This window comes from Hemitrygon akajei, chromosome 4 (assembly GCF_048418815.1).
Source record: "Hemitrygon akajei chromosome 4, sHemAka1.3, whole genome shotgun sequence".
NCBI classification, from domain to species: domain Eukaryota; kingdom Metazoa; phylum Chordata; class Chondrichthyes; order Myliobatiformes; family Dasyatidae; genus Hemitrygon; species Hemitrygon akajei.
In genome coordinates this window covers 191414619-191427606 of record NC_133127.1, presented here as the reverse complement: position 1 = coordinate 191427606, position 12988 = coordinate 191414619, and the positions used below count along the sequence as shown (strand labels likewise).

The following is a 12988-nucleotide window of genomic DNA, read 5'->3' as shown; positions in this document are numbered from 1 at the left end:
CTGTAGGATGAGCTGCTGCTGGATGCAGAGTTCAAATGCAATATTTGTGAGAAGTTTGGATAAAGCATTTCAGGATGTATATTGTATACATTTCTCCGATGTCAAATTGGACCTTTGAACCTTTAAATACATAGATGGGAGGGGCATGGGGGGGCTGCAGTCCAGGTGGGGGTTGATGGGAATAGGCAGAATACTAGTTTGGCATGGACCAGATGGGCTGAAGGGCCTGTTTTTGGGTGGTGCTCTGACAGTCTGGAACTGGGCAATAAAGGGGCAACATCTCCAGCTGCCAGGCCTGGTTTTGCTGTAACTCCAACACTTTAATTTACATTGGTACTCCTTGATGTACTTGTGCATACAAAAACATCCCATCATCTCAGTCCATCTCCCAATCTAGCTCATCATCGACCTCTTAGTGCTCTTAGTCTTGTTTCACCTTCTCTAAACTGTAAAACTATAGTCTGCAGTTGTGTCCTACCTCAATGTATGGAATGATCTGTCTGAACATGGAACTGTACAGCACAGGAACAGGCCCTGCATCCCACAATCCTGTGCCAAACTGAATGGGCCAGATGGCTTAATACTGTTCCTATAACTAATGGTCAAATAAGTTACTGTCCATATCCTTCAATTTTCTTCACATTCATGTGGCTATCGAAATATCTCTGAAATGTCCTTTAATGTATCCGCCTCCCCCACCACCTCAGCAGTGCATTCAGGCACCCACCACTGTATTTGAAAAAAAAAGAAACAAACTTGCACCTCCATATCTCCTTTGAAATTGCCCCTTTCTGCCCAGGGAAGCAATTGAGGCTTCCTCACTAAATATATTTAAGAAATAGTTAGATAGGTTTTTACATAGTAAGGGCATTAAGGGTTATGGGGAAAAGGCAGGTAGATGGAGCTGAGTTCATGGACAGATCAGCCATGATCTTATTGAATGGCGAGGCAGGCTCGATGGGCCGGATGGCCTACTCCTGCTCCTATTCCTTATGTTATGTTCTTAAATGCCTGGTATTAGACATGTCAGCCCTGGGTAAAAGATATTGTCTGTCCTCTCAGCTCTCCCCTCAGCCTCCACCACTCTAGGGAAAACAGCCCAAGTTTATCCAAGCTCTTGTTACAGCACATGCCCTCTAATACTAGCAGCATCCTGGTAAATCTCTTCTGCACCCTCTCCAAAGCTGCAGCCTCATTCCTATGAGGTGTGTGGGGGAAAGAGCGCAGAACTATATGCAATATTACAGATGTGGCCTAACTAGAGTTTGATAAAACTGCAACATAACTTCCTGACTTTTGATCTCAAATCCTTGACTAATAAAGGTAAGCGTGCTGTACGCCTTCTTAACCACCCTTTCAACCTGTGTAGCGACTTTCCGGGAGCTATGAACCTGGACCCCAAGATCTCTTTGCTCTTCAACACTGTTAAAGGCTCTTTACGTTACGGCAGTGGAGTGGTGGGTGTTGGGTGGCTGAGGACAGTTTGAAGACCAAGTTAATTGTAGCATTGGTAAGGAAGCCAGATGAGAGATCCCACACAAAATCCTGGAGGAACTCAGCAGGTCAGACAGCATGAATGGAGGGGAATAAAGAGTCAACGTCTCGGGCTGAAACATCGACTTTGTTTCTCACCTGACCTGTGAGTTACTCTGGATTTCCAGCATCTGTAGAATCTGTGTCCTAATGAGGGGAATCTTGCGGTTTCCAGGGTTGAGGGGGGAGAGCAGTGAGTGGGAGTAACCTCATTGTATGGAGAGATGGTTAAGAAGTTGGTGGACAGAATGGCTGCTTCCTGTATTGTCGCCATCCTGTCACTGACCCACCAAAGGGGATAATGAATTGTGATCAGGAATCCCGTGAAGCACCTTGCACTCCTGTTAAGAAACCTTCCTGTTTCATGTGCTCACTGAGTCAGAACACTGCATGAATTGGATGTACAGCTGTTTGGAAGGAGCAACGTCTTTCTTTGCATTTACGGAGAGGAATAAACTGTCGATGCTTCAGGCCGAGACCCTTCATCAGCACTGGAAAGGAAGGAGGAAAGAAGCCAGAATGAGAAGCTGGAGGGAGCAGAAGGAGGACAGACTGGAAGAGATAGTTGAGGGGGAGAGTGGGTTGGTGGATGGGGGAGGGGCTCAATGTAAGGAGCTGGGAGGTGATAGGTGGACAAGGTAAAGGGCTGAAAAAGGAGAAATCTGATAGGAGGGGAGAGTGGACTGTGGAAGAAAGGGCACCGGAGGGAGATGATGAGCAAGTGAAGAGAAGGGGTAAGAGGGGAGCCGGAATGGGGAAAGGAAAAAAGGGGGAGGGGGAAGAAATTACTAGAAGTTAGAGAAATTGATGTTCATGTCATCAGGTTGCGGGAGCAACACCTCACATTATCGAAGTATTTTCTACATGACTGACTGGTATGTTATTAAACAAATGTTCAATTATACAGTGGACAGTGTTTGCAGAAGAGTTCTACACTTCAACAGGGCTCTCTATGCAGTGATTTTTATTTTGATGACTATTTCTGATCTCTGGTAGAATCTGACTGCATTGAGGAATGTCTCTCTTTAGAAAATGTCTCCCCAGTAAATCAATCTGTATTGACATTTTCCACAACGTTGCCTGAGAATCACCCCCATGTATTAAATGTGTTAATTAAATGGGGAGAAGACAGACCGTGTGAATAAAAGCTGCCGCTATGCTTCGAGACCAGCGTCTGCCCCATCAACATTCCTGTCATGAATGCAGTCTGTGTCCAGGGATCTTCTGCTCCTGTGGACACAGAAAATAATTACTTTTGGTGAATCTCCAGTTTATTTTGTGGGCAGAAAGAAAAGGGGGGCTTTGTTTCTATTCCCTGTTGATCTGTTGTTTAAAGGTTTTAAATTGTCTCTACGAAGGAACTGGTATTTAAGTAGTCTTGTTGTCCTTGATGACTCAAATCTACTCACAGCTGATAAATTCTGAGTATAGTCACTGCTGTAGTGAAATAAACTGCAACTTGGTGACCACCAGACGATTAAGTGTGAGCTGGAATTCCAAGTTTATTGTATGCAAAATGCTGGAGGAACTCAGCAGGTTAGGCAGCATCTACGGTGAGGAATAAAGAGGTGATTTTTTTGGGCAGAGACCATTCACCAGTTGTCCTGATGAAGGGTTTTGGCCAACATAACATAAGAAATAGGAGCAGGAGTAGGCCATCCGGCCCGTCGAGCCTGCTCTGCCATTCGATAAGATCACGGCTGATGTGGCCATGGACTCATCTCCACCTTCCTGCCTTTTGCCCCCAAACCCTTAATTCCCCAACTGTGCAAAAGTATATCCAACCTTGTCTTAAATATATTTACTGAGGTAGCCTCCACTGCTTCATTGGGCAGAGAATTCCAGATTTGCCAATCTCTGGGGAAAAGCAGTTCCTTCTCATCTCCGTCCTCAATCTACACCCCTGAATTTTGAGGCTATGTCCCCTAGTTCTAGTTGCCTGAAACGTCAACCATTTGTCTGAGGTGTAGCAGATGGTGTATTGGGTTAATATCCCATCCAATAGGCAGTACCTCTTCTTTCATAACGTGAAAGATATAGCATTACCATGGTCTCTGTTTGAAGACCAGTTTTTTTTTCTAGGGACAGGAGTAAACTATTTGGTCCTTTGAGCCTGCTCTACCATTCAATAAGATCATGGCTGATCTGACTATGGACATAGCTCTATTTACTTGCCTATTTCCCCCATAACCTTTAATTCCCCTGCTTTGTAAAAATCTAAACATGAGATTCTGCATATGCTGGAGATCTGGAGCAACACACACAAAAAGCTGGAGGAACTCAACAAGTTGGGCAGCATCAATGGAGGAGAATAAACAGTCAATCCTTCAGGCTGAGACCCTTCATCAGGACAGATCTATCTAATGACTTAACGATTTTCAATGAGGGAGCCTCAATTGCTTCCCCAGGCAGAGAATTCCACAGGTTCACCACTCAGTGCAAAAGCAGTTTCTCCTCTTCTCCTTCCTAAATCTGTTTCCTGGAATCCTGACGCTATTCAAAAGTTCAAATTTCAAAATAAGTTTATTATCAAAGTCTGTAGAAGTGGACATGTACTATAATGAAATTCATTTTCTTAACAGCTATTCTCCGTAGGAAAGAACAATATCATCAATGGTAAAACAGCGCACAAACAGAGACTGACAAGCAACCAATGTGCAAAAAAAGACAAATTATGCCAAATAGATAAATAATATTGAGAGCAAGAATTGTAGAATCTTTGAAAGTGTGTCCATAGGTTGTGGAATCAGTTTGGTGTTCAGGGAAATAAAGTTATCCACACTGTTTCAGGAGCCTGATGGTTGAAGAGTAGTAACTTCCTGATCCTGGTGGTTGTGACCTAAGGCTCCTGTACCTCCTGTCCGATGGGAACATGGCCTGGATGTTGGGGGGTCCTTGATGATGGACGCTGCTTTCCTGTGGCAGCACTCCTTGTAGATGTGCTCAATAGTAGGGTCTGTGTGAAGGGCTATGGTCCAATTATGACAATTAGTTGATATTATGAGCAATGTGTGCCCTTGAATAGGAGGATGAGAGCTTCTCTGACCCTTGCCTCTTTTCCTCTCTCTCAGGTGCTGGATGGCTGCTGCCGGGATTTAAGGAGCGATGGTGATCCTTCAGCAGGTGAGAATTCTCTTTGGCCAAGATCAAGCGCGGGGTTAGATGAAAGATTAGCTTTATTTGACACATGTACATCGAGCCATACAATAAAATGCGTCATTTGCATCAACACATTCCAAGGATGTGCAGGGGGCAGCCGGCGAGAGCCGCCATACTTGCAGTACTAACAGTGCATGTCTGCAATTTACTGACTCCAATCCCTCATGTCTTTGGGATGTGGGAGGAAACCGGAGCACCTGGAGGAAATCCACGCAGTCACAGGGAGAATGTACAGACTCCTTACAGCGGTGGATTTGAGCCCAGGTTGCTGACACGGTAACAGTGTTGTGTTAACTGCTGCACTACTGTGCCAGCCACACTTCCAGGAAGCCCTTCTAATAAGACATTCACCATTCTGAACGTTATCTGTACAGGCCTGGAGTATAAAGCAAGGAAGTTGTTTTGACAAGTCCTGATATAGTCTCAGCCTAAAACGTTGATAGTTCCTAATCGGCTGAGTTTCTCCAGCAGATCGTGTGTGGTTGTGGATTCCAGCATTTGCAGCCTGTTGTTCTTTTTTTTAAAAGAACACTGGTATGGCCTCAATGCCACAAGATGGAGGAACTTGGCAGATCAGGAAGCAACTTTAGAGGGAAATGGGCAGTGAATGTTCAGGGTTGTGTTTGTACTAGTAGAAATGGGGTCTGTGGTGACCAGAGCTGATTAAAATAACACACAGAAAATGCTGGTGGAACACATCTTTCCCTTCCCCCCCCCCCCCCCCTCCCCACCTTTCTGCTTTCCGCAGGGATCGCTCCCTACGCGACTCCCTTGTCCACTCATCCCCCCCCCCATCCCTTCCCACCGATCTCCCTCCCGGCACTTATCCTTGTAAACGGAACAAGTGCTACACCTGCCCTTACACTTCCTCCCTCACCACCATTCAGGGCCCCAGACAGTCCTTCCAGGTGAGGCGACACTTCACCTGTGAGTCGGCTGGTGTGGTATACTGCGTCCGGTGCTCCCGGTGTGGCCTCTTATATATTGGTGAGACCTGACGCAGACGGGGAGACCGTTTCGCTGAACACCTACGCTTGGTCCGCCAGAGAAAGCAGGATCTCCCAGTGTGGTGAACTAGATATACCTGTCTGACTGCTCCTGTGGCTCCTCCCACAGACCCTGCTGACTGCTCCTGTGGCTCCTCCCACAGACCCCTGTATAAAGGTGACTGTGGGCTGCTGCTCTCCCTCATTTTCCCCAGGATGTAGTGCTGTTTATTCTTCCAGTCAATAAAAGCCGATATCTCACTTCCTAAGTCTCAGCGTGAGTTATTGATGGTGCATCACCCAGTGGCCACACATTTTAATTCCACGTTCCATTCCCATTCTGATATGTCTATCCATGGCCTCCTCTACTGTCAAGATGAAGCCACACTCAGGTTGGAGGAACAACACCTTATTAACTGGCTGGGTAGCCTCCAACCTAATGGCATGAACATTGACTTCTCTAACTTCCGTTAATGCCCCTCTTCCCCTTCTTACCCCATCCCTGACACATTTAGTTGTTTGTTTTTTCTCTCTCTCTCTGCCCATCACTCTGCCTGTTCTCCATCTCCCTCTGGTGCTCCCCCCCCCTTCCCCTTTCTTTCTCCCGAGGCCTCCTGTCCCATGATCCTTTCCCTTCTCCAGCTCTGTATCCCTTTTGCCAATCACCTTTCCGGCTCTCAGCTTCACCCCACCCCCTCCGGTCTTCTCCTATCATTTCGCATTTCCCCCTCCCCCACTACTTTCAAATCTCTTACTATCTTTCCTTTCAATTAGTCCTGAAGAAGGGTCTCGGCCCGAAACGTCGACAGTGCTTCTCCCTATAGATGCTGCCTGGCCTGTTGTGTTCCACCAGCATTTTGTGTGTGTTGTTTGAATTTCCAGCATCTGCAGATTTCCTCGTGTTTGCTGATTAAAATAATTGGCTTATTAGAATTTGTTCATTATTGACACGTACTGAGATGTAGTGAAGAGCTTGTCTTGTATACTGTTCATATAGATCAAAGTATTATACAATTCGTAAAGGTAGAACAAAGTAAACCAATAACAATGCAGATGAACAGGTGCAGAGAAAGTGCACTGCGGGTAAATGATAAAGTACAGGATCATAATGAGATAGATTGTGAGGTCAAGACTCCATCTTGTGCTACTGGGAACTGTTTAATAGTCTGATAGCAGTGGGGTAGAAGGTGTCCTTGTGCCTGGTGGTATGTACCTTCAGGCTTTTGCCCAATGAGAAAGGGAAGAAGAGAGAATGGTCTTCGATTATATCGACTGTTTAACTGGGGCAACGATAAGTATAGAGAGAGTTCACAGAGGGGAGGCTGGTTTCTGTGATGTGCTGTGCTGTGTCCATAACTCTCTGCAGTGTCTTGTGGCCGTGTGCAGAACAGTTGCCGTACCAATTAGTGATGGATCTGGACAGAATAGTTTCTTTGCACCTGAAGGTGCTGCCTTCCTGTCAGCTTGAACCAGACTGGCCATTCCCTCCTTGCCTCTCTTATTAACAAGGCAGTTTTGCCCACAGAACCACTGCTCACTGGATTTATTTTTTGCTTTTTACACCATTCTCTGTAAACCCTAGAGACTGCTGTGCTTGCAAATCCCAGGAGATCATCAGTTTCTGAGATGCTCAAACCACCCTGTCTGGCACCAACAATCATTCCACAGCCAAAGTCACTTGGGTCACATTTCTTCCCCAATCTGATGTTTGGTCTGAACAACTGAACCTCTTGACTAGGTCTGCATGCTTTTATGCATTGAATTGCAGCCATGTGATTGGTTGATGAGGTGTTCCTAGTAATGTGACCACTGAAAAACTTGTTTTACTGTAGCAGTACTATGAAAACTGACTTCTTTAAGAAGGGATATCTCTATTCCCACCACAATGAAGGGGCTAGGCTGTTCTTTCTGTATACGCTGAGCTAACCTGTCAAATCACCAATATTTATTTATTGACGTACAGAGTGGAGTAGGACTTTCTGACCCTTTGCGGTATGCTGCATAATAACCCACCAATTTAACGCTAGCCTAATCACGGACAATTTACAATGACCAATTAATCTACCAACTGGCATGTCTTTGGACTGTGGGAGGAAACCAGGGCACCTGGAGGAAACCCATGCGGTCACAGAGAGAATGTACAAACTCCTCACAGGCAGCGTTGGGAATTGAACCCCAGGCCGATGGTACTATAAAGCGTTGTGCTATGCTACCATGTTTTATTATAAGCTGCTTTACAACATTCTGACACTAGAGGGAGCAGCAGCTCTGGCTGTGATTGCTTAAAATCCATCCTAACCTCTGGCCCTGCACACTTCACCGCTCCATGAACATAGCACAAACCTTTTGCAGATCCGTAACAAAGGACACCCTGTTCCAATTTCTCTTCTCTAACTTAGCTGCTAATCAATTCCTTGTCCTAATATTTTTTTAACTAACAGTATTACGGAGAATTGACATGAACAGCGGCTCCTCCCCTCTGATATCTTCATACAGGACTACAGAAGTTGGAATTGCACTGGAGGTCTGATGCTGCATTTTATCGCCCACTCCGCCTCTGGTCTCAGCAGGACAACGCGTTTGAAAGAGAGGGCCGCGTGTTTTGCGTGGCTCTCTGTTTTCATTACGTTGTTGTGTGATCCAAATGGAAGAAGGATCAATATCAAGTCTTTGAGAGGGAAGGATTAGATTGATCTTAGAGTAGGCTCAAGTGTCGATACGACATTTAATTAGAGATGCAGTGCAGAACAGGCCCTTTTGAGCCGAACCACACAGCATCCCACCGATTTAACCCTAGCCTAATCACAGGGCAAATTACAATGACCAATTGGCCTACTAATTAGAGGAGCAACCCCTTGTATTCCAAACAACACACACAAAATACTGGTGAAACACAGCAAGCCAGGCAGCATCCATAGGGAGAAGCGCTGTTGACGTTTCGGGCCGAGACTCTTCGTCAGGACTAACTGAAAGGAAAGATCATAAGAGATTTGAAAGTTTGAAATGCTGAATGTTTATTCGTTTCCATAGATACAGCTTGACCTGCCCAGTTCTCCCAGCATTTTGTGTGCATTGCTTTGGATTTCCAGCATCCGCAGAATTTCTCGTGTTTATATCCTGCTAACCCACATCCGAGTCTTTGGACTCTGGGAGTAAAGTGGAGCACTTGAAGGGGGGTGGAATGTGTGCATACACGGGAGGGAATGACAGACGCTACCGGAATTGAACTCCAAACTCCGATGCCAAGCTGTAATAGGATAGCACTAAATGCTGTGCTACCATGGTGCCCCCTTGTGGTCTGAAACTGCTATGCTGTACATTCTTTTTTTATTGTGTTTTCAAGTAATTACAGAATAAAAGTGTATGAAAAAGAAAATGTATATTACCCATCCCCCCCTCCCCTTAACCCCTCCCCCCTAACATCCCTATAGAAAAAAAAGAAGAAAGAAAGAAAAAAAAAAGAAAAAAAAGAATGCTGGCTGTACATTCTGAAGGTGGCCACTGAGTGTATTTCTGTATGTCTGTGGCCTTCTGCTGCTGTAGCCTATTCAGTTCCAGATTCAATGTGTTGTGCATTCAAACATGCTCTTCTGCACACCATTATTGTAACGCGTCATCTTGTTACCTTGAACCATTCTCCTCTGATCTCTCTCATTAGCATGGCATTTTCACGCACAGAGCTGCAGCCCACTAGATGTTCTGTGTTTTTTTTTTGTACCGTTCTTTTTAAACTCTGCCGTGCATGGAAAATCTGGGTCGATCAGCCGTTTCTGAGGCGCTCAATCCACCCCACCTGGCACCAACAAACATTCCACGGCAAAAGTGACTTGGATCACATTTCTGCCCCATTCTGATAGATAGATAGATACTTTATTCATCCCCATGGGGAAATTCAACTTTTTTCCAATGTCCCATACACTTGTTGTAGCAAAACTAATTACATACAATACTTAACTCAGTAAAAAAAATGATATACATCTAAATCACTATCTCAAAAAGCATTAATAATATGATATACATCTAAATCACTATCTCAAAAAGCATTAATAATAGCTTTTAAAAAGTTCTTAAGTCCTGGCGGTAGAATTGTAAAGCCTAATGGCATTGGGGAGTATTGACCTCTTCATCCTGTCTGAGGAGCATTGCATCGATAGTAACCTGTCGCTGAAACTGCTTCTCTGTCTCTGGATGGTGCTATGTAGAGGATGTTCAGAGTTATCCATAATTGACCGTAGCCTACTCAGCGCCCTTCGCTCAGCTACCGATGTTACTGATGTTTGGTCTGAACAACAACTGAACCTCTTGACCATGTCTGCATGCTTTTGTGCATTGAATAGCTGCCACATGATTGGCTGATTAGATATTTGCATTAACAAACAGATGTCTCGAATAAAGTGGCTACTGAGTGTACGTTCTGTGTCCAAAATCCAGTTGATAGATACTTTATTGATCCTAAGGGAAATTGTCGTGCCACAGTAGCATTACAAGTGCTCAGATATACAAATATTAGAAGAGAAGTGAGAAAGAATAAAAAATAAATTACCTTAAAGAGTTTAACGGGGGGGAGGGGATCATCACTTCTCCAGCTCTAGGTTGAATCATTATCGAGCCAAGGGTAAGAATGACTTCATAGCGCTCTTTGGAGCAGCGCAGTTATCTTAGTCTTTTACTAAAAGTGCTCCTCTGTTCAGCCAAGGTGGCATGCAGAGGGTGAGAAATATTGTCCAGAATTACCAAGATTTTACGTAGGGTCCTTTGTTGTCCTCCAGTGTGTCTAGTTTGACCCCTGTAACAGAGCCAGCCTTTCTAATCAGTTTGAGCCTGTTGGCATCACCTGTGTTGATGCCATTGCTCCAGCACACCACCACGTAGAGAATCGTATTGGTGACAACAGAAAGGTAGAACATGTGAAGGAGAGGCCTGCATACTCTAAAGGATCCTGGCCTCCTTGGCCTCTGTTTTGTTGCTGCACTCGTCAGTCACCCAGGAGCACCCCCAGGTGCATTGTCATATGCACAAGGTCATGGATGCACAAACATGATGACAAACCTGCTTGCAGCAGCATCACAGGCACCTAACATCGTACCGTATAAGCAGCGTTCACCAAAAAAATCCAAGATAAATAGTGAACTGGTCTTTTTCTCTTTGGAGAGGTGACTTGATAAAGGTGTATGTGGTGAACTACATATACCTGTCTGGACACGCCCCCTGCTGACTAGTCTTTTTCTCTTTGGAGCAAAGGAGGGTGAGAGGTGACTTGATAAAGGTGTACAAGATGATAAGTGGCATAGATCGAGTGGAAAGCTAGAGACTTTTTCCCCCAGGGTGGAAACGTCTGATATGAGAAGGTGTAATTTAAGTTGATTGAAGGAATGTAAAGGAAGAGGATGTCAGTGGTGGGTGTGTAGAGTGTGCTGCCAGGCGTGGTGGTAGCGACAGGTACTTTAGGGACTTTCTAGAGATTCTTAGATAGGCACATGGATGAAAGGAATGTGGAGAGTTATGTGGAAGGGAAGGGTTAGATCAGCAGCTCCCACTCTGGGGTCCACGGACCCCTTGGTTAATGGTAGGGTCTGTGGCATAAAGAAGGTTGGGAATGTCTGGGTTAGATTGATCTTGAAGTAGATTAAAATGTTGGCACGGTATTGTGGGCCAGAAGGTCCATTCTGCGCTGTACTGTTCAATATGCTGAAAAACTGGGCTATGTTGGACAGGCAACTTCTGATCATCTTTATTTGTTGGAGCATACAGTGAAATTTGTCGTTTAAGTCAACTCAAATCAGCGAGGATGATGCAGGGCAACCCGCAAGTGTCGCCACGCTTCCAACATCAGCATAGCGTGCCCACAGCTCGCTAACCCCAACCCACATGTCTTTGAAATGTGGGAGGAAACTGGAGCACCCGGGGAATAAACTCGTGTGGCCACAGGGAGAATGTTCAGACGGTGGCGGAAACTGAACTTTGATCTCACAGCCGGTAATATTCTTTTACGCTAACTGCTAAGCTGCTCTGCTGCCCCATTTTGTTGGCAAAGACCAAATCCACAGAAGGCCCTGTTTCTGTGCTGTTTGACACTGAGTCCCAGTAGATCGTCAATCACGGTTCTTGACGAAAGAGCAAACTGGCAGCTGATTGACATATTCATGTTTTTGTTTCTTCAGCATTACATTCAACAGAAGCACCAATTTAATATGTAAATATTCTGTTTCTGATTTGGATGGTGTACAAACTGGTTTAGAGCCAATCCACACTCGGCTACTTGATTAGGTACATCATCATCCTCATCATTACCGTGTCGTATGATGTGGCCGATCATGATCTCTTGACCGTGATTGTTCTTAGCAATTTTGTTTTTCTCCAGAAGTGGTTTTCCATTGCCTTCTGGGCAGTGACTTTACAAGATGAGCGACCCCAGCCATTATCAATACTCTTCTGAGATGGTCTGCCGGGTGTTAGTGTTTGCATAACCAGGACTTGTGAAATCCACCTGCTCGCGTGGCTTTATGTGACCCTGATTTGGGGTGGGGGGTGTGATAAGCAGGTACTACACCTTGCCCGAGGGTGATCTGCAGGCTAGTGGAGGGAAGGAGAGTCTTCTACCACCTTTGCTGGAGATCTATCTCCACCCAGCCACTGATTTATTAAGTACACCTGCTTGTTAATACAAAATTTAATCAGCCAATCATGTGGCAGCATCTCAATCCCTAAAAGCACTCAGACAGGGTCAAGAGGTTCAGTTGTTGTTCAGACCAAACATCAGAATGGGGATGAAATGTGATCTTGGTGACTTTGTGAAATGTTTGCTGGTGGCAGAAAGGGTGGTTTGAGTATCTCAGACTGCTGATCTAGGATTTTCATGCACAGCAGTCCCTAGTGTTTACAGGGAATGGTGCTGAAAGCACAGAAACATCCAGTGAGCTGCAGATCTGTGGGCAAGATGCTCTGGTAATGAGAGAGGTCAGAGGAGAATAGACAGACTGGTTCAAACTGACAGAAAGGCAACGGTAACTCAAATAACCCTGTGTCACAATAGTGATGTGCAGAAGAGCATCTCTGAATGCACACCATTTCGAACCTGAGAATGGATAGGCTACAGCAGAAGACCACAGACGTACACTGAGGGTATATCCTGCATTTCTGAAACACTAAACTGCAATGTCAGTCACTGAGGAGAAGTTGTCGCTTGGTCTGATGACTGATCTGTCACCGTGTGCCTGGATGCTAATGTCAGGAGTTTGAGCTGATGTCTGACACAGCAGGAAACGCTCTCTGCTGGCCTCAAAAGCAGCCTCGAGTCTCATTCACACACA

At 45.2% G+C, this 12988-nt stretch overlaps 1 protein-coding gene across 1 annotated transcript in view; it reads left to right on the top strand.

The window, feature by feature from the left end:
- myo7aa (myosin VIIAa) overlaps nucleotides 1-12988 on the top strand; it is a 274145-nt gene that overhangs the window by 52312 nt on the left and 208845 nt on the right. Inside the window, exon 2 of the mRNA XM_073044265.1 lies at nucleotides 4605-4656. Within this exon, the coding sequence (XP_072900366.1) occupies nucleotides 4639-4656 (18 nt within the window). The 5' untranslated portion in view covers nucleotides 4605-4638. The remainder of the gene's footprint in view (nucleotides 1-4604; nucleotides 4657-12988) is intronic.